Genomic DNA, 23,971 nt, shown 5'->3' on the forward strand with positions numbered 1-23,971 from the left:
TATTTGCTGCGTACGGTTTTTACTCTGTGAAACCAATCAATAATAAAACTGGAATGGAGAACAAAACCTATCTGGAAGTCAGTGATGATGATCTCCTGGCACAAGGAATAACCTTTGAGAAGTCCCTCTAGGACTGGGCACTGAGAAAGCAAATACCTTATTGGGCAAAGAAAATAATAGACACCATAAGACATCTTGTGAGTACAGACATTCTTCATTACGCTTGAGGTAGATAATAAGTCTTTCATACTTTGCATCTCTACAAGCTCTGTGCATGTTTTGCTTTGAATAGAATTTGATATTATCTTTGCAACTCTGAACCGTGGAAATAGTTTATGGGAGAGATACTGATATTGAATTTAGGGAGAATATGATTATTTGACTATGTTTAGATGTAATTTTTCAGCAGAATTTCTAAACCCAACAAAATATGGTCCTTTCATTCATTCATTGAATGAATATTTATTATGTTTCTACTAAGCCCCATGTATCATTTTGTGGGAAATCAGAAGTACTCTTACTTTTAAAATTAGTTTAAAATTAGCAGTTTAATGACCATTTACAATTAACTGCTTTTGGATTGACAAGAAATTCCTTTTGAATTAATATTAAATTCTTAAGAGCATATGAGCATTTACGAGAAATAAGCTAGTATCTAGTGTCTTTCTCTGCATCCAGGAATCAATAAAGGCTCGGTTCTGTATCTGCCATTAGGGAATAGACTTCATAGCTGTCAGAGTATCTGGTTGGTCTGAGAAATGGCCAGATTAAAGCAAATGGCTTGAAGCAGTCATTCATTTTATGGGCATATAGAGGCCACTGCTGAAAATATGTGACTTCAATATACACATTTACCCCTGTATTCCCACAAATTCTCCAGAATTTTGTGGAGGAGGAAGGTATGGATCGACAGATGTATTGCTTCCCTTCTTGGCACTGCACACATGTCCCAACCCCTCCCCCAACATTGAACAGATATTGAAACCAGGACTCAGAAGGGCATGAGCCCTGCCCAGGTCTGGATAAAGGTGAAAGCACGACTATGCTGGAGACTCCAGTTTTGTGTTCTTTTCAAAGTGACTTCAAAAAAAAAAAAAAAAACAAAGTGACTTCAGTGCTGTAACTAATTTGATCCAAAATATGTTTATCATCAGCCTTGCTCTCTTGATTAGAGAATTTTGGGATACTTTATTAGAAAGATGCTAACAAATGACAAAATTCTGATATGGAGGGTTTTTTGAACTGTATTCACAGGCTTTGGTAGAAATCAGCAGGACCAACAGATCTGCTGGCAAAACAAAGATGATCTAAAATCAGTGAAATACAGATTTTAAAAGATACTGTGTCTCATTAACGTCTCACTGACGTAGGTACTTCCTCCCTCCTTGAACTACTGTCTCCCATGGGCTTCTGTGATGCTTCACATTCCTGGTTTTCCTCTCACTCTTGAGCTACTCTTTCTCAGCCTCCTTTGCAGGCTCAGCCTATTCTGTAGAGCTGGTGAATATTCCAGGATGCACAAAGCTCGCTCCTAGGCATTTCCTCTTCTTACTCGAGTCTCTTATAGGCATTCTTTATAAACATAACGTTAGTTTCCTGCTGTAGGCAGACTTCTGAATGGATTTCTTCAGTCCCATCTCATTTCTGAGCTTCAGTGTCAGCTGCCTGCTCATCATCTCTGTGTATCCAAGGCTGAACTTGAAATTTGGGTCTTCTTCCAGTTATTTCTTGAGTAATTGAAGGGCACCATCACCTATCCAGTGTGGCAAGTCAGAAGCCTAGGAGTCATCTTTGCTTCTTCCCTTCCCTCCAGCATAGACCATTCACAAGTTTTGACCACATTACTGCTGGAGTAGCCACCTCATCTTCATTACTCAGATCTTCTACCATCACCTGGACCATGGCAATAGTTTCTGCACAGCTGCCACAGTGTTACAGGAATATGATTGACAGAGAGATCCAGTGAGAGGGGGTGGCATTTACTATGCATTGCAGAGGATAGGAATCTTAGCCTTGTGCTTATCCAAAGCAGTAGGCAAGGCAGCTGGTTCAGATTTCTCCCTGAGATGTGTGTTACTATTGAAAAAGCTGGTCTTGCCACTCCTGTGGGCATTTTTGTACTCTCCCACGGGGGACGTTGTCTCAGGTTTCAGGCCTGCTGGACTGCATTACGGGTTATGGCTTCCTACACTGACTTTCCTGAATCTCTCCACACAGGCCAGGTTACCTGCTGTGGCCTGTGGCGTCTTCACAATACGTCTGTTGTGTCCACAGTGGCCGTTCATCTTCAGTCCATTTTGGTTGTTCCTCTTCACTTCCCTGACCTCTCAATATTGGAGTGCCCCCATTCTCAGGCCTCGTCTCTTTTCTGTTGACTTCCTCTCCATGAATCTGTCTAAACATTACTTCCAGTTTCATGTCTAGAGCCCTTACTTGTCCCCCTAACTCCAAACTCATATGTCTACGTATCTGTAGATGTACTTGGTTATATAGATCCACAGCGATTTCTAGATTGATTTCTATCAGGCAGCTCAAACCTATCATGGCCCAAACAAAACTGATTTCTACCCCCAAACCTTGGTGTTTTCCGTATCAGAAAAGACCATTCTGTTCTAGTTGCTCAGGTTAGAAACCTTGGAGTTGTCTTAACTCTTCTCTGTCTCATGCTAACACCTCCTACCCATTAGCATAGCTTGTTGATTTTACCTTAAAAGTTTGTCTCAAACATGACTACTTTTCACCAGCTTCACTGTTAAACCACCTTGGTCTGGACCATGATTATCTTTACCTTAAATTACAACCATAGCCTCCCAACTGGTCCATCTTTCCCCAACCCTCTGTCTGTGTTCAGCACATCATCTCAAGGGATCGTTTTTAAAGAGACATCAGATTAAAATATCCTCTGGGCAAAACTTTTTGAAAATACCTCATCTCAAGGGTAAAAGATAGTGTTGTTACCTACAAGACCCTTCCTGCTACTGTCTCTAACTTTTTCTCCTAGACACTTCACTTTAGCCTCTGTGAGATTCCTGCAGTACACTAAGCTGGCCTTCGCACATGCTCTGCCAGATCCCTCCCCTCTGTTCACATGCCATCACCAGTGAGGCCTTCTTTCACTCAATCTGCTTGAATAGTGACCTCTTTTCCTCATCCTTAGCTCCCCTCCTCCTGTCTAAAATCTCACCTCCCATTTTCTCCTTCCTTCTCTTCCTTAGTACAGACTATATGTTTCACTTGTTCACCGTCTGTGATCTCTCATGAGAGTGTAAACTCCACGAGAGTAGGTATTTTGTCTCTTTCCTTCATCCCTGATTCCCTGGGTGTTTGAACAGTCCTGGCGTGTCTGTGCTCAGCAAATAGGCTGAGTGAATGATCACCATAGTCCGCTCTAACGCTCTTCATCTGCTCTTTGGAGAGTGACTAAAGAACAAGCCGATCCACCTGCCTGACCTCACGTCACATTTTTGTCCTCTCACTCTGTACCTTTTCACCTGGCCTGCTTCGTGTTCCTCTAGGCTGCCTCTTGCCATGGGGTTCGTTCTACCTGGAGACCGTTCTCCTTCAAGCCCTTCTTCTCAGCTGCCTGCTAGCTCCTCCTCTGCCTGAGATGTCAGTTCTGGCGTGACTGCTGCATGCAACGGGAACCCTCTAGTCAACTCTCCATGTTCTTCTCCTTCTTGACACTTATTTTTTGAGTTTGCCTGTCCCACAAGCCTGAAAGTTATGTGAGAACATATTTTTATTTATCACTGTATGCCGTGCAGTGTCTGGCATATGTGAGCTCTCAATACATATTTGATAAGTAGAAGAGTGAGAGTTTTGTGGATGGGTAACTCATATAGAGAGGGAAGTGGAAGTGGCATTGGAGAGAAATAGCATGTTTTATGTGTAAGGAAAGAAGCCGAAAACTTAATTTATGAATGTCTAAGGGTTAAAAGTAATTTAAAATTTGTGAAGGATTGCTTATTGCAGTTGCATTTGGCTGGGTGGGAGGTAGGGAAAGGATGGCTAAAAATCATTATTGTGATTAAAGAGCACGCAACTGCAGGGAGGCGTTAGTTGGCCCAGAGCTATTCCCATGCATACTTGTTTCATAGAGACTAAGGACAGTTGAGCAAATGAAATTGCAGTTTTCAAGTTTTGAATGTTGATGGGGGAAAACAGAGTGTCCTGTAAGTTGGGTGTTTAAGCAGGCCTGTTTGAGAAGGAATGTCAGGCTTATGCAGTTGTCCGGGGATGACAGAGTTTGAATGGGGATGTAGAGGAAGGAGGTTCTATTTCATAGAACTTTTGGCTTTTGAGGGTAGAACCTACTCAGTAGAGTCAGGGTAAATAGTGAGGGGGTAAATAGTGAAGGGGGGGGTCTCAAAGAGCACTTACTCAGATAAGAATGTGACTTTCTTGTCACACTGGCGACTTTTTAACATTTGCATACGAGTTTTTGTGTCTGTTTCCTTCCTCTGTCTCAGCCTTTACTACAAAGGACAGAGCTGAAGATGCTTGTCAGCCTCATGGCCACAGTGTGCGCTGTGCCTGGTGTCAGTATCCACAAGCAAGATGAACTTGCAGAAATGTTTGTTTTAATTTGTTTTTTAAGTTGTTTTTTTTTAACTTTTTATTTTGTATTGGGGTATAGCTGATTAACAATGTTGTGATAATTTGAGGTGAACACTGAGGGGACTCAGGCATACATATATCCATTCTCCCCCAAACTCCCCTCCCATCCAGGCTGCCACGTAACATTGAGCAGAGTTCCCTGTGCTGCACAGTAGGTCTTACAGTAGGGTCCATCCGTTACCCATTTTAAGTACAGCAGTGTGTACATGTCCATCCCAAGCTCCCTAACTACTCCTTCTCCCGTTCTGCTCCCCAGCACTCATAAGTTCGTTCTCTAAGTCTGTGAGTCGTTTTCTGTTTTGTAGGTGAGTTCATTTGTATCTTGAAATTTTTATTTTTAGAGGAATGATTTGGAGGGGACTTCCCTGGTGGTCCAGTGGTTAAGACTCCATGCTTCCAGTGCAGGGCAGCGCAGGTTCGATCCCTGGTCGGGGAACTAAGATTCTCCCCTGTGCCTTGTGGTGTGGCCGAAAGATTAAAGAAAGAAAAAGAAGAAAAACAGAACGAAACAGAGGAATGATTGGGACAATGAGAAAGCAAGGGTTACAGATAAACTTTGGGAAGCCTTGATCTAATCCTTTCCTGCTGCCTCCAGACAGCACGAGGCATGAATCAGAAGAACAGGTGTCTGAGCTGACGGATCTCTGAGGGGGCAGATTCCGCAGCTCCTATTTGAGAACTTCTCCGTCACTGTTGTAAACCGGCTGTGTGGCGCTGACCTCTGGCTGCTAGCATTTACCTACCTTTTCTTCAGTTCTCACGGGAAACGGAGGCCATCTGGCCACCACTCTTGGTATGAGAGACCCGTGAGGCACATCACTGTCGTTTTTAATAACACGTTTGTCTTTCACCCCATGCTCTTACATTAAAGTCTTCAGGATAATTAGTCAGACTCTCCTGTTTACACTAGGGGGCCCTCTTCGGTAGCTCATGTCCCACAGCTGTGGTTTTTCTCTTTAGAATCAAGAGTGAGTAGAAGTTGAAGGAAGAGTGCCAGAGTGTTTCTTTGCTTATTTTAAACCAGTAAACCTTTTTCTTAGTAAAATTTGAATTTGGAAAGACTGCTGTGTTGAGATAATAGGAAACATCCTGGATCCTCAAAATCACAATTTGCAATTTGTTGATCCTTGCCATTGCTTCAGGAACTCAGCAGTCTTCCTCTCAGCTTTATAGTGAGCCCTTAGTACAGCTTTCCTTTTTTTTTCCCGGTAATTGCAAATTAAATTTTATCTTTTTTTTTTTTTTTTGGTGGGTGGGGGTAAGGCAGTGTTTTTTAAAAAAGTTGTTAAGGACAGGTAAGACTTAGTAAAATGGAGAGCTTTGAAGACAGTGAACAGGTGTCCAGAATATTTGCATTGAAAACAAATTCAAAGGAGTTCCTAGAACTTTCTATAACCTTTTCCCCGTAACCAGAGTTAAGCACGTCTTGGCTGATGATGGCAGTGCCAAACAACAGCAGCTAGTGTTTCAGTGTGTTTGTTATGTGTCAGTCGTTGTACTTAGAGTGTATACACATTCACTGTAATTCTCCTTACATCCCTGTGAGATAGGTACTGTTTTTTCTGTTTAATGGATGTGGAAACTGAGCCTCAGAGAGATTTAGTAACTTATACAGGATCACTTAGCGAGGAAGTGGTAGAGCCACAGTTTGCACCTAGGCAGCTTGGCGCCAAATCATTTGCTTTTTTACAAGTATTGGGTTGGCCAGAAAGTTCATTCGTGTTTTTCTGTAAGATGTTACAGAAAAACCTGAACAAATTTTTTGGCCAACCCAGTACATCTAACTCAAGGCACTGTTTGCAAAACATTCTAGTAAGTGTCTCATGCTTACTTGGGTGCTTCATGTTTGTTTTCTAGATTTCTACTAAAATTTTCCTTCTTTGTAAAATAGTAGTTTATAGCATCAGGATCTGCAAACCTTGTGTCTTACCCCATCCAAACCCACCTACCAAAATAGTCTTTCTAAAATCAGAAGACTACCTTGCCACTGCTCCCATCTGATACCTTTTGGGATTCCTCTTCCCTTACAGGAAAGACAGACTTCTTTACCTCACCTGCCAGACTTTCTCTGCCCTGTCAGCCAGCTCTCGCTGCCCAGAGGCTAGGCAGCCTCACTCACCTGCATCAGCTCCTCCCCACCAGGCTGAGATTTCTCTTCCAGTTCCAGCCAGTAGTCATCTTTCTGTATCATGGCTCCTTGCTCTTGAATGAGCTGTTTCCTTTTCCTAGAAAACCCTTTCATACTGTCTTAGTCTATTCCAGCTGCTATAGCAAAGTACCACAGACAGGATGGCGTATGAACAGCGGAAATTTATTGCTCGCAGTTCTGGAGATCTAGAGTCTGACGTCAGGGTGCCAGCATGGTCAGGTGAGGGCTCTCTTCTGGCTCACAGACTTCTCACTGTACCCTCCTCACAGGGTGGAAGGGGCTAGAGATCAGTATGGGGCTTCTTTTATAAGGGCGCAGATCCCATTCATGAGGGGTCCACCCTCATGACTCAATCACCTCCTGATACCATCATCTTTAGGATTTCAGCATTTGAGTTGGGGGCAACTCAAACATTCAGACCATAACACCTATTCTTCTGCCGCTGGCAGATTCATTCTTTTCAGTTCTGACTCTATAATATTCATCAGAGTCCACCTACCTGAAATTTTTTTAAATGTACATGTCCTGAAATTCTAATTCCTTGCTTCTTGGAAAGAGGCCTAAGTACCAGTGTGTCAGAACTACCTAATGATTCTGATGCAACAGCCAGATCAACAAGCCTCTGAAATGTTGCTGCTCTGGGGTCAGGTTCCCCCCTTTGGAAGACCTGGTTGGGGCGGAGTGCGTGCGTGCACTGTGGCCCGTGCTCTCACCTTGGCCACCTTGTGTGCAGCTTCCCTTGGAGACGAGCAGCTCTCGGAGGGCAGCCACGGGATGCTGGTTATCTCAGGATCTTCAGCTGGCAGTGCGGGGCCTAGCCTAGCACCCGCCTCCACAACTGTTGCTCTGAACGACCATTATTTCGGTAGCTTTTTGCCTTGTGATCCCCTCCTGATCTCACTCATTGGCAAACAGCGTGATTTATTCTGAAATACAGTTCAGCAAAGGCCAGGGATGGAGGCTGTCATTTAAAGAACTGCCTTTCTTCAGACTTTCTTGTTTGAGTAAAGAGCAAGACCTTACCTCTTTTCATCTCTTCTTCTAAATATAAACTGACTCTAAAAGTGTGGATGATTTATATCTTCCTTCTCCCCACCCCTGACATTTGGTTCCAGCTCTACGTTTTGGCAAGAACTGAAAGATCTCACTTCCTGCTGGCCACCGGTTGGTGCTTTAAGACCCGTCAGGGTGTATCTTAAATAAAACTGGTAGTGTTTCTGACTGGTAGCATTTCTGTTTCCATCCTCACTGACAGCATCACTGCACGGCAGTGAATGAGGAGCCCTGACGCCGGAAGGCAGTAGCTGGGCCCAGTAATCAGCAATGTGTTATGATTTGTGTGCTCATATGTGTGTACATCAGGCTTGTTGATTCTAAGGCATGAAATCTCCATACACACAGCCCATATTAGAGTTTTCTCCTCTCACCAAAAGCATATACTGAGAACCCAGCTCGCTGAGCATAGCTATATTCTCAAAATAACCCTCCTGTTCTCCAACAGCCTCTACTGTGTGAACCTCCCCCACTATAAATCCAAACTAAAAAAGATGTCTCCTTTCCAGCTCAGGTTTTAGACTAGTGGGCACACAACCCTATTGGTTGTGTTTTTGTTTTTGGCCGTGCCGTGCAAATTGCAATTTCTTAGTTCCCTGACCAGGGATCGAACTTGGGGCGACTGCAGTGAATGCACCGAGTCTTAACTGCTGGACCACCAGGGAATTCCCTGATCCTGTCATCTTTGAACGTTATTTTGCTAGGCCTTTTTAATTTTGAACTTCTCTGTGGATATTAATTTTAATGAAACACTGTGTTGAAGAAAAGATAGAGTTAGGGGGAGATCGGAGGAAAGGAACAGAGACAAGCAAAGAATAATAAGAGTCTGTAACTCAACAGCAAGCATGGCTTATGAAGATCAAGTTGTGTTTCTGCTTCATGAATCATTGTCAGACAAATTAAGAACATATTGTTTCTTATTTATCTGTTGTCAAGGATGCAGTCTCAGGCATTGAGAATAAATCTTGATTTTCATAAGCTCAGTTGACACTATGGAGCCACAGAGCATAAAACTTGCATCTAATAAGCAATTGCGATGTGGAACGGCAGGGGCTATAATACCAGCATCACTCGCAGCTGCTTCCTGTGCCTTGGCCCTGGCATCAGGGATTCCTTAGCAGGAATTGTACTAGACCACGGGTTTGTTTTATCTTTGTAAGAAAAACTTCATGTTTTAGGTACATTATTTCCCCAGATCTTACAGATTGGGGATGATAACTTTCAGCTTGTGTTTGGTGAGTTCTCATCTCTGTGTCTATCCACTTTCCCCGGCCTCCCTCCCCATCTTCCCCTAGTGAGTGATCAGTGACTGTTAAATTCCTACGGCACGCTTGTTTAATGGGCACCTCTACTATGGACTGGTTGTACAGTTTTCACGCACTGTTTAATGCTACTGCTTAAATAGTCCTTAGAGGATTCCTAGCTGACTGAAATTCCTAGTAGAAATTTTTGTTTGGCATTCCTGAAGTTGAAATATGAAAATTATGTATTAATTTGATTAAAAATAAAGGATCTCAGCTTGAACAACTGTGAGTCAGGATATATAGTATAAATCTTTAAAAGAACAAAAGTAACAATGTAAATCTTTAAAAGAACAAAAGTAACAATGTAAAGTAATAATTTAAATATTTGAATTAATACCAAAGCATCACTTCCACAATTCCTGTATTGTCAAAATTAGCAGCACTGCCGTACAACATGAAGTTTATTTTTGACTTTTAAAGAGTGCTCCTTTAAAACTCGTGTGCAGTGACAGAAAGCAGTCAAGTTTGCCTGGTGGTGGATGGATTGGATTGATTGATCACCAAGGGGCCAGGGCACTTGTTTGAGTGATGGAAATGTAGAAGCTTGTCAGAACTCATTTAACTATACTTAAAATGGGTGTATTTTGTTGGATGTAAATTATGCTTCAATAAGTTGATTCTCACTAGTTTTAATGTTCCTTCTTTTAGTAACATTAAACTTAATGGAATCTCTGACCTTTACTATCCACTGGCTCTCCCTCAAGACTGCTCCCTGCTACTAAACAACTAAATGAACTATTTAAAGGTCAGTTAGGTAAAATTCAGGAGCAGAGGAAGTTATTAAGAAGCTGGAAGCACGTCGAGTTTGTCACTGCCGCCCGAGGGTGGTGGTTGAAAACATAAGCCATTGCTTGCCTAGCTGTCCCTGTCAGTGAGATGGTCTAGGGTGATTGGACCCAACTCAGGAACAAGAGAGAGACCAGAATGAAATGGTTTCTAAATGTATCCCAATTCTGTTTGGCCAGCTGTTGCGAAGCTCTTTGGTGAATAACAGAACTCAGGCCAAGGTGGCGGAGGAACTGGGCATGCAGGAATACGCCATCACCAACGACAAGACCAAAAGACCTGTCGCCCTGAGAACCAAGACCTTGGCTGACCTTTTGGAATGTGAGTCCTACAGAGAAAGCTGTTCTCTTAACCTGCAGATTCAAAGTCTGCCACTTCTCATTGTTACGACATTCTGACTAAAGAAACCTCTCTTCTGTTTTAATTTTGATTTATGCTTCTCGCCAAAGCTTGTTTGAAAGAGAATAATTTGGGATTAAAACATGTGAATAATGGATTTATGTTCCATCTGTGTTCACTGGTGCCCCCGCCCCCACACCCCTCCGTCCTAAAGCTTAGCCATCAAATCTCTTTGTGTGAAACAGTAGCAGAATGTGAAGGCCGGTAATAGTGAATCATAGCTGGTTTTTTTGCCACCAGCAACCTTTAGATATGGGCATAGAGGAAAGAAGGTAATTTATTCACTGAATACTAGAATTATAATCTATTGTGAATGAACTCAAAGCTCTATGGACAACATTGTCATCTTTTACAGTTTCTGATATGGTCTAGTAGCATTATAAGTAATCCTGTTAAGCTAATTAAAGGATTATAAGCGCAATTTTATTGTTTCTAATACTACTTTAAAGTAAGTGGGCCATTCACTGGGCCTTGGAACCTTTTATTAAAATATAATATTATGGTATTTTTGACAACTACAGTTATACACAAATATTAAAGTCTACCATGCAAATCAGCTGATTTACAAAGTGTAAAGGCAGTTTGACTAAGGAACTTAAAAGATTCTCTTTTTCAATTAAAGAAAAGTAACAACATTAAAAGTACAAAAAAATTAAGTTGAGTGATCAGTCTCAGTAGCCTTTGTTTTTGCTCAACAGAAGCTATTTTTAACTCCTTCTTTAAAAAACTCACCATTTGTTTACATGTTTGAGATAACCTTTATAATGAAGTTGTCTTTGGGGTCACCATTTATTAATACAAATTTGGTTATATTGTCATTAAGCCCAGTATTTATTTTTCCTCCGTTTTGGCAGATTGAATCCATAGATGGTCCCATTTCTGTTCATGAAATGTGACACAGCCCCTGTCAATGGGTGGCCTCAAGATTGGTGTTAAGAGTAGCAGGCCTTCGGATGTGCTTGTTCTGGCCTTGTATGATCTTCAAGTTTTATTTTGATTTATTTGATCCTAACATGGTTGCATTCCCTGATGTCATTCTTCCCCTGCTATATACAGCAGCATTTTGTGTATCGTTCTAACTAATTGTTCATTTAGCCCTCAGACAAATGTAATTTGGTCTTTGTGGTTTTTGCATCTTAATCACACATCTCTATTGCTGTTTCTAATATTAGTGATAAAGAGTAGTTCTTGTTTGAAGCAAGATGAAATGGTAATGCTAAAAAATAAAGAGGGCTTGGAAGGTGAAAACCTTATTAAAATGTTTCTTAAAAGGCTCGGTCTCATACTCTTTCTAGTAAATGGCAGTGCATCGGGGCTTATGTTACCCTTTCTCTTTTTCAGCGTTTATTGCAGCGCTATACATTGATAAAGACTTGGAATATGTTCATACTTTCATGAATGTTTGTTTCTTTCCACGATTAAAAGTAAGCTCATATAAAATTTAAATTAGTTGTTTGCTCTATGCTTGGTGATTCTGGAATCCTTTACTAAGTACTGTTTGGGGGACTTGCTCCAGGAATTCATTTTGAATCAGGATTGGAACGACCCCAAGTCCCAGCTTCAGCAGTGCTGCCTGACTCTTAGGACAGAAGGAAAAGAACCGGACATTCCGCTGTACAAGTGAGTATGTGCTGCCCGCAGGCTGTTGGACCTGGGAATCCTAGAATAACCCACCGTGTGCCAGGAGGAAGAGCTCACTGCTGTGCGGCAGTGGTGATGAGAGCCCTGGGGGGAGGCTTCGTGACTCTGACTGGGCCCAGCACTGAAACTCTCTGGGCCTCTCAGTCTTTTTGCTCTAAGTAAGTGGGTCACATTTGATCATCTGTGCTTTCTCCATGTCTAAAATACGGTGAACGGCTCCCTGGGAGAAAGATGAGATCAAGATAAGAGAAATTTGGGTTAAATTGTTTTTATATGCATTCTTATGTTTATCTTCTTATTTCTTATAACCCATGCTGCCTGCACACCTAGACTAGGCGGCCTGTGCTTGTTTATTTGTAACTGTACTTGGGTGTCTCTCCTTCTGAAGCCCTGCTGGCATCTGCCCCAATCGCCTAACAGGCAGTCACTGTCGGAAGCCAGGCAGTTCTTCACCACGGCTGTGTTATTCAAATATTTGGAACTTTTCTTTCCAGGATGTGTACCAAAAGCTGCTGTGTACATTTGAATATCTTTAGTGACACATCTTTATCCTTTGAGGAGTAGCCAAAAGTCATTCAAAGGAAATGCAAGTTGCTATACACATAACACCGGTTTTGATGAAAACGGGAGGTTTGACTCTGAAGTTGAGTAATTAGCTTGAGACACTCAGAAGGTGGTTTCAGAAGCTGGTTTCAGAGAGGAATTATAAAAGGGAGGGATTATTAAAATAAGTGGGTTGCCTCTCAAGGTATGGTCTGGATATGTATTTTTAAGGATGTTTAAATACCTACCTTTAGTACTGGGTTACCCCATCTCTGTTCACACATGCGTACAAGTATACACATTTGTGTGTTTCATATGAAATAAAAGCCTCAACACCACCTCCCCCCCTCCCCACCCCATCCTGTGGACTTTCTCAGACTTCACAGTACTCAAGGGAAAACACCAGAGTGGCAGCCGGGAATTTTAAATCCTTTTTTATGTTTTTATTTAATAGTCACAACACGTTATAGGCTTTTTCACTAAAAGAAAAACTGAGGCCAAGAAAAGATTGAGTCACCCCACAGCAGGCTGCTATAGATTGTCCCAAGAAGCTGTCACTGCTGAACAATGTTTCCTTTATTTATTGGGAAAAAACCCCAAATGTTTAGAAATAGCACTTAAATATGTGTCTAATAAGCATAATGAACATCCAGACTGTACTACGTGAAAGGCTCAAAGTATCTCCTCATCAAAGTGATAATTAAAGTTCAGTAAGTGAAATGAGGGTGATAAACTGCTCATAGTGCAGGCATGATTCCTATAATAAGCGCTGCCTTTAAGAAGCCGTCCGTGCGCTTTCATCCCAGTGAGTACAGACAAAGGAAATGGCTGCCCCCCTCTCATAAATCCCCCCATGAAAGCGTGCGACGAGCTTGTTCTTTTTTATCAAGATGATGGGGTTGTTTTACATAGTTTTTTTTTCAAGATTACTGTGTTCATCCCATTATCTTTGCTGGCTACTTTTAATTTCCCTTTTCCATGAAGTTATCAGTTTTACCACACTTGAAATCTGCACCTTGTCATTAATATCCAGAGTACTCGGTGTTTTGTTTTTTGGCAGTTGTGTTGTGTACTCCGATTATAACATACCTTTGAGATGATCTCTGATTTTTCGTTAGAAAGAATCCATAAAGGATGTGATGCTATTCAGACGGGGCTTGCAGTGTATTACCCAAATATTTGTGATTTTTCGCTGTGTGATTAGCACTGAAATACAATGAACAGACTGAAGTGGCTAACTTTAATTTTATACTTGGAATAACACTTTGAAATTATTTAAAAATATTTTATACTTTACTGTTTGCCTTCAGATACTGTTCATAATGGTTTGAAGATATATATACACACACACACAAAAAAAAAAATTCACTATAGAATTTGAAAAATTTCCTACTTCAGAGCTGTCTATATTTGTCATATTAGCAAATCAAAACTGTACTCCTTTAATTTTCTTGTTATTTTTGCCTTCCTCTCTCTCAGCAGTAAGTCACATGATTTTTTGTGGAGTTATGTATGAGCAGTAACAGTTAAGTAGCACTTTACATAATTACTGCTCTTTCCTTTTCCTTTCAGGACTCTGCAGACAGTGGGGCCATCCCATGCGAGGACCTACACTGTGGCTGTCTACTTCAAGGGAGAAAGAATTGGCTGTGGGAAAGGACCAAGGTATGAGAGGACGATACTTTATGTTTCTTCAAATGAACATCCTGTGTGTCTGAGAAGTATTAATATCTGCTTGGTATTTCCAAACTCTGCAGCCTGTCTTTTTGAACTTAGAGTATAGAGTGTTCAAGGGTAGTAGCAAAGTGACTCTCGAGGCTTAATATCCCCACCAAACTCAGCCCCAGACTTGAGAATTGGCCTTGAGCAGTGGGAATGCCATTGCATAAAGGTCTTTGGCTGCCTAGAGAAAACCACATTAGCAGGAGCGCACACAGGTAAGGTCTGTTCACTGCTGCAAGCATTTTATGAAACATGCCGTGCGTGACACAGCCATTAGACACTTGATCTCTTATTACTATTCACTTGAGCTTTGTGGAAATGCTCACATCTTCAGGTAAAAAGAATTTCATATGTTATCACCTTTCTTTGAACCTTCCAATTTATATCTTAAACTGAGAAGTGATTTGAAGTCTGTCTGTATGTGTATTTTTTTACTCTTTGCCTCTTAAACTTTACATTGAGGATGTTCAAATTTAAGTAAGAAGTACTTCAGACCTAATATAAGTGGAAGGCGTTTTATTGCACTGTTGAAAGTGTGGAACGAATAACTTAAACAGGCTTTGTACAGATAAATGACATTTCTGCATGCCCTGGTGTATATTCCTATCTGTGCAATTCAGTATGTGACAGTAGAGATAATCAGATAAAATTGTATGCACCAAACATGAAAACTAGCCTGAATAAATTGGAGCCATATTTTGTGTTTTGGGGAAAAAAAATCTTTAAAGTGTACCTTGTCTTCATTTTCTTTAATAGTATTCAGCAAGCAGAAATGGGAGCAGCAATGGATGCACTTGAAAAATGTAAGCCTATCTCTTTTTCTGTAATTATATGTTCATAATGTAATGAGTGTTTTATGGATAGAAAATGGGAAAGTAGAAAAATGGTAAGTACTGATAAAATGTGATCTTCTTTTCTTCATAATTATTCTCCGCACAGAGTGTAGTATAATGTAAGATATGTATAAAATAGGCTTATAATTTTAAAAAAAGTATTCCCAAATGCTTTTTGATTTTCATTTTCCTATTTTGCATAGAGTCCCACTCTCAGCACAGGTAACCCATGTGAGTGACTTAGGATATTTCATTCTATATATTTCTCTATAGTTCTAAAATCTTAAACCTGTGAAGGTTTTTTCTTTTTGGCGTTTGGCCGCTGTTTATTTAAAGTGGGATATTTACGTACTTCTCTGCATCCATCTTTTCTTGCTAGATAATACATCACGGGCAGCCCTCCAGGTTATAGTGGCTCCAATTAATTCTTTCTTAAGGGCTGCATCATATTTCACACTGTGGATATGCCGTATTTTATTCAGCTTTTAAAATTTTTGGTGGATACTGTTTCTGTCTTTTTATCACTGTTGATACTAAAAGTCTCTATATTGGTGCTTTTAGTTCCGGGGGATGGATTCCCAAGGGTAGAATAGCTGGGTTGAAGACACTTAAATTACATAATTGACCCTGTAGGGAACTGCAGAGTCTTCTGTAAATTGAAGGCTTAAGCGCAAGAAAGTTGTCTTCTAAGGTATATCGTGCCGCCCAGCAAAACCTGTGGGCAGAACCTGACAGTGCAGTTCCATCAGGCTTCAGCTGCCAGCTCAGCGTGGGCGAGAGCAAAGTGTGGGAAGCTGGAAAGGAGCAGGCTCTGGATGCTCAGCCTGGGAGAAATTCCAAGAAAGGCAGGAGGGCCAAGTAGCCATGCGGAAATCTGCAGATGAGAGCTTGGGGGCCAAGGGGAGGGGAGTCCTGGGGATAGAAGCTGGTGTTTCAGGCTCCCAAGTCCATGGAATCTTCACTAAGAGTTTTGTTGACCCTGTTGAGGAGCTTTTAAAATCCATTATATATATATGGATTTTATTATTTATTTTATTACAGTCACATATTATAATAAAAATGAGACTCTATTTTTCCACCTATAAGATTGTTAAAGGTAATCTTTGGAGTTTTCATTTGTTTGCTTTCAGCCATAAAACAGTACTTGGAGAGATGGCTGATTCTAAGACTGGCCTATATGTCTGAACTGGTAGGAGGTAAAAGTTTAAAGTGCAGGAAAGCAGTTTGATGGTATGCGTCAGGTCCTGAATGACGTCTGTACCCTTTGACCTAGAGATTTCCTTTCTAGAAGTCAAACCTAAGAAAACAATTGGCATTATGAGTGAAAGTTTCCATAACCATGATGATTGTGACAAGTTGATTTATAATAGTGAAAAAAATCAATCAGTCCTTCAAACTGTGTGTTTGAACATAGAGAAATGTTTAGATAAATTATCCCAGAGGTTGACGAACATTTTCTGTAAAGGACCAGATAGTAAATACTCTTATCACAATTACACAGCTCTGATGTTGTGGCCCATAAACTCAGGTAGAATACAGATGGCTAGTGTCTGTGTTCTAGTAAAACTGTATTTACCAAAACAGTAGAGGATTAGATTTGTCCTATAGACAGGAGTCTGCCAACCTTAGCTTTGTCCAAATGTAATATCAAAATATTTTTGAAGAGTCATAATACGGGAAAATGCTTATACTACTAGAATAAGTGAAAAAAGTGTATCCATCAAAGTGTGCTTATAGCTATACTCTGCCAGTGTAAGTTGGGCTCAGGGAATGATTTTAAGTGGTTGTGTGTCTAATTCATATATGTGCACATTTACATTGTGTATATGTGTGTCAGGTATAAATTTACTTCATAGGAAAGGGCTTATTATAAGGATATATTCTAAAAGCTTATCTGTGGCTATATCTGAGTGGTGGGATTATGCTCTTAATATTTGAAACCCATGTTTCATACAGTACATAAGGAATCAATTTAATACACTTAGAGAATAGGATCTTACTGCTATTTTATTTCTAAAATTCAGATGCCCTTATGTTTCTCTTTTGCTTAAAATCAATCACTGACTCTTAGACCCTTACTCGCCTTTCATATTCTTTTCCCACCACCCTGTCGCTCCCTGTCTTCCACCCATCGGGAGCAAAGATGAAACACAGTGTTAAAAGGAAGGAGGGTTTGGGAATATACTGTATATGTTTATTATGCTTCATCCGTAACAAAATCAAGCACTCTCTCAAATATGCCATGCTCTCTGATTCTCTTTTACTTTTTAAAAATTTACTTTTCTTAAAAATTTATCTGATTTTAATTGGAGGACAATTGCTTTACAACATTGTGTTGGTTTCTGCCATACTCAATGTGAATCAGCCATAGGAATATATATGGAAGTGAAATCGCTCAGTCGTGTCTGACTCTCTGCAACCCCGTGGACTGTAGCTCACCAGGCTCCTCAGTCCATGGGATTCTCCAGGCAAGAGTACTGGAGTGAGTTGCCATTTCCTTCTCCAGGAGATCTTCCCGACCCAGGAACCGAACTCTGGTCTCCTGCGTTGCAGGCAGACGCTTTAACCTCTGAGCCACCAGAGAAGCCCCAGGAATACATATGTCCCCTCCTTATTTTTAAATATGAAGTAGTCCCTCTTGTGTTTAACAGACCTGCACCCAGTTCCCAGACAGCTCGTGTCACTCTCATTTGTTCACGCATCCCTTTGTGGTGTGTGCTGTTGAAGTGTGTGTCGAATAAGTGTATAAGATGACTCTTTCGTGTTCCATATTTGGTTTCTTACTCCATTGCTACGCTCATTACATATCACAAATAACAACTGAATTGTAAAATTTTTACATCTTAATCAAGATTTCCACCCTGTCAACACCCTTGAACAGGGTCAAATATCAAACTAAATATAGCTTCAACTGTGCTACTGAGTGACATGTCCTTTCACCAAATGAAAGCGCAGTACTTGGGTTGCTATTGCTCGTAAGCTTTGGGTCTCTTGAGTAAACTTCATAGGTTGAATTATAAGAAACGGCGACTTAAGTTGTGGCCTTGTCCTTTTGTCCACCTGATCTTTTTCCTCTGTTCAGAAAGAGGAAAATTGTTGGTAAATAATGATGTGATAATATTGTTATTTGTTTGAAGCTTTGTAAAAATATACAACTCATTTTTGCTATAGCCTTTAATCTCTCCCTAAAAATCACTTGTTGCTGGGAGAACTGTGTTAAAATGCCTAGCTGGAAACATGCTGGAGTCACACGCTATGTTTTAACAACTGTGTATTCTGGTGCCTTTTATGGTTGAGTTCACATCAGACATTGAAATCCAGAACCAGGTGCCCATTTAGACTTCCATTGTGTTCCTGAATGATAAAAGAAAAAGAGAAGAAAATGAGCAATTTTTTTTTCTCTTGCCTTACAAAGTGCAGCTCTATATTTTTGTTTGTGTGTGTGTTGCGTTTAGTTTGCATCATCCTGTGCACTGGTAGCTCTCCTTTATTAAGTGTAAAATATATCTCCTTGTGTCAGATAACTTTCCCCAGATGGCCCATCAGAAGCGGTTCATTGAACGGAAATACAGACAAGAGTTAAAAGAAATGAGGTGGGAAAGAGAGCATCAAGAGAAAGAGCCAGATGAGACCGAAGACATAAAGAAATAAAGGAAGGCACGGACGGAAGTGGTGGTGTATTTACTTGCCTAATAACTGTGACTGCTGCCCATTGAGACCTAGCCTAGTTTTTGTGGAGACGCTGAATGAAGGCTGCCCATTGAAATAAAACACAAAGTCACATCATTCTCGTTTTACTGATCTCATATTTGGTTTTTAGCTGGATGGCCTTTATTACAAAGTGTTTGATTTCTATTTAATGTAAAACTTCACTTGGGTAAATGTGTGTATTCCCAGTTATTTTGCTTTTTAAACAATAAAATTAAAAATGTATATTCTGTGTGGAATAGATCCTATTCTTTCTATCTTTCTGAGACTGTGACTCCAGACTTTCAGTGGATCAGCAAAAAAATCACTTTACCAGATATTTGGGTTATGCTCTATAAACACCTGGACTGTTTGAAATCTCTGGATTAATCTCCATTTTCAGCTTTCATCTTGGTGTTTCTCAGGTCCTCAGCTGCAAACATGATGCTTACTAACCAGTGAGTCCTTTGTAGAAGGAATCCCTTTAACATTTAACTGGCTAATGGAAGGGGGAAAGACTGATATTTGAGTCACATATGTTTCTTGAATCACTAGAATCAGGAGAAATCATGATTCCAAGCCAGATGACACTTTAAAGCAGGTGCTCTTACCCTGGGGTCAGTGGACCCTTTTAGAAATTTATAGACAGACTTCAGGAATGTCTCAGAATATCTTGAAATTATGTTGGATTTGGGGAGGGAGTGGGCAGAAAGGAGAGGAGGGTTCATAGCTTTTCACAGCTCCAAGCAGCTCCTTTATTAGGTCCCTGTAATAAAGGGCTAACATTGCATTAAAAGATGTAACATCTTTTTAATGTTAATTTTAAACTGAACTTCACTGGCTTCTTATTAATAAAGACAAAACTTTTTAAAAACAAATATGTTTTTATTCATTACTCTAGCGGATATCTAATGAGTGTCTGCTTTGTGTCTGGCATAGTTATAGGCCCTGGGGCTATAGCAGTGGAAAAATAAAATTCCCTGCCCTTGGGGGAGCATGCTAATGAAGGAAGACACACAATGACAGGAAATAAAATGGGTTACGTCAGGTGACATAGATGATGGCCAGAATAAAGTAGGGAGTAACATGGTGCCGTTTTCAATGAGGTGGTTGGGGAGGCTCCCCAAAAGGGCATCATATGAATTAAGATGGGAAGGAGAGTGACCCATTAGCTATCTGGAGGGTTTCTTTTTACTCTGGATCTTAGCCAAAAGGCTGAGAAGGGATGGAGGGTTTCTTTTTTATGTAACTATTCAGTTCAGTTCAGTTCAGTCGCTTAGTCGTGTCTGACTCTTTGTGACCCCATAAATTGCACCATGCCAGACCTCCCTGTCCATCACCAACTCCCGGAGTTTACTCAAACTCATGTCATCGAGTCGGTGATGACATCTAGCCATCTCATCCTCTGTCGTCCCCTTCTCCTCCTGCCCCCAATCCCTCCCAGCATCAGAGTCTTTTCCAATGAGTCAACTCTTTGCATGAGGTAGCCAAAGTACTGGAGTTTCAGTTTTAGCAACAGTCCTTCCAATGAACATCCAGGACTGATCTCCTTTAGAATAGACTAGTTGGATCTCCTTGCAGTCCAAGGGACTCTCAGGAGTCTTCTCCAACACCACAGTTCAAAAGCATTAATTCTTTGGCGCTCAGCTTTCTTCCCAGTCCAACACTCACATCCATACATGACTACTGGAAAAACCATAGCCTTGACTAGACGGACCTTTGTTGGCAAAGTAATGTCTCTGCTTTTTAATATGTTATCTAGGTTGGTCGTAACTTTCCTTCCAAGGAGTAAGCGTCTTTTAATTTCATGGCTGCAGTCACCATCTGCAGTGATTTTGGAGCCCAAAAGCAGTCTGACACTGTTTCTACTGTTTCCCCATCTATTTCCCATGAAGTGCTGGACCAGATGTCATGATCTTCGTTTTCTGAATGTTGAGCATTAAGCCAACTTTTTCACTCTCCTTTTTTACTTTCATCAAGAGGCTTTTGAGTTCCTCTTCACTTTCTGCCATAAGGGTGGTATCATCTGCATATCTGAAGTTATTGATATTTCTCCCAGCAGTCTTGATTCCATCTTGTGCTTCTTCCAGCCCAGCGTTTCTCATGATGTACTCTGCTGCTGCTGCTGCTGCTAAGTTGCTTCAATCATGTCCAATTCTGTGTGACCCCATAGATGGCAGCCCACCAGGCTCCACCGTCCCTGGGATTCTCCAGGCAAGAATACTGGAGTGGGTTGCCATTTCCTTCTCTAATGCATGAAAGTGAAAAGTGAAAGTGAACTTGCTCAGTCGTGTCTGACTCTTAGCGACCCCATGGACTGCAGTCTACCAGGCTCCTCCGGCCATGGGATTCTCCAGGCAAGAGTACTGGAGTGGGTTTCCAGTGCCTTCTCCGATGTACTCTGCATATAAATTAAATAAACAGGGTGACAATATACAGCCTTGACGTACTCCTTTTCCTATTTGGAACCAGTCTGCTGTTCCATGTCCAGTTCTAACTGTTGCTTCCTGACCTGCATATAGGTTTCTCAAGAGGCAGGTCAGGTAGTCTGGTAGTCCCATCTCTTTCAGAATTTTCCACAGTTTATTGTGATCCATGCAGTCAAAGGCTTTGGCATAGTCAATAAAGCAGAAATAGATGTTTTCCTGGAACTCTCTTGCTTTTTCCATGATCCAGCTGATGTTGGCAGTTTGATCTCTGGTTCCTCTGCCTTTTCTAAAACCAGCTTGAACATCTGGAAGTTCACGGTTCACATATTGTTGAAGCCTGGCTTGGAGAATTTTAAGCATTACTTTACTAGCATGTGAGATGAGTGCAATTGTGCGGTAGTTTGAGCATTCTTTGGCATTGCCTTTCTTTGGGACTGGAATGAAAAGTGACCTTTTCCAGTCCTGTGGCCACTGCTGAGTTTTCCAAATTTGCTGGCATATTGAGTGCAGCACTTTGACAGCATCATCTTTCAGGATTTGAAACAGCTCAACTGGAATTCCATCACCTCCACTAGCTTTGTTTATAGTGATGCTTTCTAAGGCCCACTTGACTTCACATTCCAGGATGTCTGGCTCTAGATGAGTGATCATACCATCATGATTATCTTGGTCGTGAAGATCTTTTTTGTACAGTTCTGTGTATTCTTGCCACTTCTTAATATCTTCTGCTTCTGTTAGGTCTGTACCATTTCTGTCCTTTATCAAGCCCATCTTTGCATGAATTTTTCCATTGATATCTCTAATTTTCTTGAAGAGATCTCTAGTCTTTCCCATTCTGTTGTTTTCCTCTATTTCTTTGCACTGATCACTGAGGAAGGCTTTCTGATCTCTTCTTGCTATTCTTTGGAACTCTGCATTCAGATGCTTATCTTTCCTTTTCTCCTTTGCTTTTCACTTCTCTTCTTTTCACAGCTATTTGTAAGGCCTCCCCAGACAGCCATATTGCTTTGATGCATTTCTTTTCCATGGGGATGATCTTGATCCCTGTCTCCTGTACAAAGTCACGAACCTCAGTCCATAGTTCATCAGGCACTCTATCTATCAGATCCATTCCCTTAAATCTATTTCTCACTCCCACTGTATAATTTTAAGCGATTTGATTTAGGTCATACCTGAATGGTCTAGTGGTTTTCCCTACTTTCTTCAATTTAAGTCTGACTTTGGCAATAAGGTGTTCATGATCTGAGCCACAGTCAGCTCCCGGTCTTGTTTCTGCTGACTGTATAGAGCTTTTCCATCTTTGGCTGCAAAGAATATAATCAATCTGATTTTTGTGTTGACCATCTGGTGATGTCCATGTGTAGAGTCTTCTCTTGTGTTAATATGTAACTATTAAATGTTACACATTCATTGAAAATTTGGAGAATATGTTACGTGTTTCTTTTACTAGCAGGAGAAAGAAAGGTTACTTTGGAAATATTGCGGAGAAAGTAGAAATCATAAGCTGAAAACATGAGTCATGTATGCATCTGTCACCCAGAGATTTTGATATTGTCAGATCTTCTGTGTATACACACATGTATGCACATGTGCTCACGGGCACCTTCACAGTAGAATACCCTGTATGTGATTTCCATATCCTTCCTTTTTTATTAACTGATGAATCATCTCAGTGTTGAATCCACATGTGTATTCATGGCTGTGTATTGATGTGGACATTGTGTGCCAGGTTATACATTTATTGGCTAATCTATTGAAAAAATGTGTAGGTCGTGGGTAATTTGTTGCTATCAAACTACTTTCACATACATACATAAACACACCCACACATGTGTGCATACACACATGAGAGAGAGGAGGGAGAGAGAAGACCTCTCTAGAATTTGTTAACTTGTTAATCGCAAAAATGTAAGATGGTGCCTGTAAGAAAAGGTTGTCCCAGGGCTCCTCTCTGCTAGAGGATGACTAGGAGGGAAAGAATGCTGAATTCATCAGTAGCCTTGAAAATGTTAGAGCAAAAAAGCAAGGGAAAATATTTGAACTTTTTTAAACAAGCACTTTGACTAGTCTTGCTTGGGCATCAAAGTAATGCCCAAGCCAGCGTGCTGCTCAGGACTTTCCATTGTACCTGCACTTTTCCTCTCTGTAGTTTTCTGACCTCTTTCAGGTTTTCTCTCCATATTGATGGCTCTTGAAGCCTGAAGAAGTGAAGTCCATAACGCAGTAGAAAACCTCTTGCGGTCGAATACATCAAAGACGCATCCGGGCAGGTTAGCTTTGGTGGCTCTCCTGAGCAGTAATGAGGCCGGTGGCCAAACTCTCAGTAGCCACACAGACCAACTCAGCAGGCCAGTGTGACCACAGGTTCCATGTTGTCTTTGATCTAAGCCAGTCCAGTCTCCTCACCTTCCAGTTGTGATCATGAGAAGCACCAGCAAGAATGCATATCATGCATTAATTCAACTGTGCTGTTATTATTTATGGAGGCTGATTATTAAACTCCTTCTCTAAGTTGTTTAGGTTCTAGTCAGACAACGATGGTGTGATGGTGCAGCTGCCTACAGAGGGCCTCTTAGACTGGAGGAGAAGGGGGAGAATAGGCCAGACAAGGAAGGCATCTCAGAGGAGTTAATACTTGAGGAGTTAACTGAACCATGAAGGTGAGGGGGAGTTTGTGAGAAACAAGGACATTTCCTTCCAAGGAAGCAGCAGGACTGGGTGAGAAGAAAGTGCGTTTGGATCTTGTATTCCACAAGAGGTGTGCTGAAGGCCTGCACTGAGGCACTGAATGGAGCTGCTGGGATAGAA

General features: G+C 41.0%; 1 protein-coding gene across 3 annotated transcripts in view; it reads left to right on the plus strand.

The window, feature by feature from the left end:
• Nucleotides 1–18,986, plus strand: part of DROSHA (drosha ribonuclease III) — a 123,120-nt gene extending 104,134 nt beyond the window's left edge. For 2 of the 3 annotated variants that reach the window (XM_018065630.1, XM_018065628.1), the window contains 6 exons: nt 10,089–10,230; nt 11,650–11,732; nt 11,825–11,928; nt 14,065–14,157; nt 14,971–15,017; nt 18,568–18,986. In XM_018065630.1, coding sequence (XP_017921119.1) covers nt 10,089–10,230; nt 11,650–11,732; nt 11,825–11,928; nt 14,065–14,157; nt 14,971–15,017; nt 18,568–18,698 — 600 coding nt within the window. In that variant the 3' untranslated portion in view covers nt 18,699–18,986. The remainder of the gene's footprint in view (nt 1–10,088; nt 10,231–11,649; nt 11,733–11,824; nt 11,929–14,064; nt 14,158–14,970; nt 15,018–18,567) is intronic. The other variant, XM_018065629.1, reaches the window with a different exon arrangement.

The sequence above is a fragment of the Capra hircus genome, chromosome 20 (assembly GCF_001704415.2).
Source record: "Capra hircus breed San Clemente chromosome 20, ASM170441v1, whole genome shotgun sequence".
NCBI lineage: Eukaryota > Metazoa > Chordata > Mammalia > Artiodactyla > Bovidae > Capra > Capra hircus.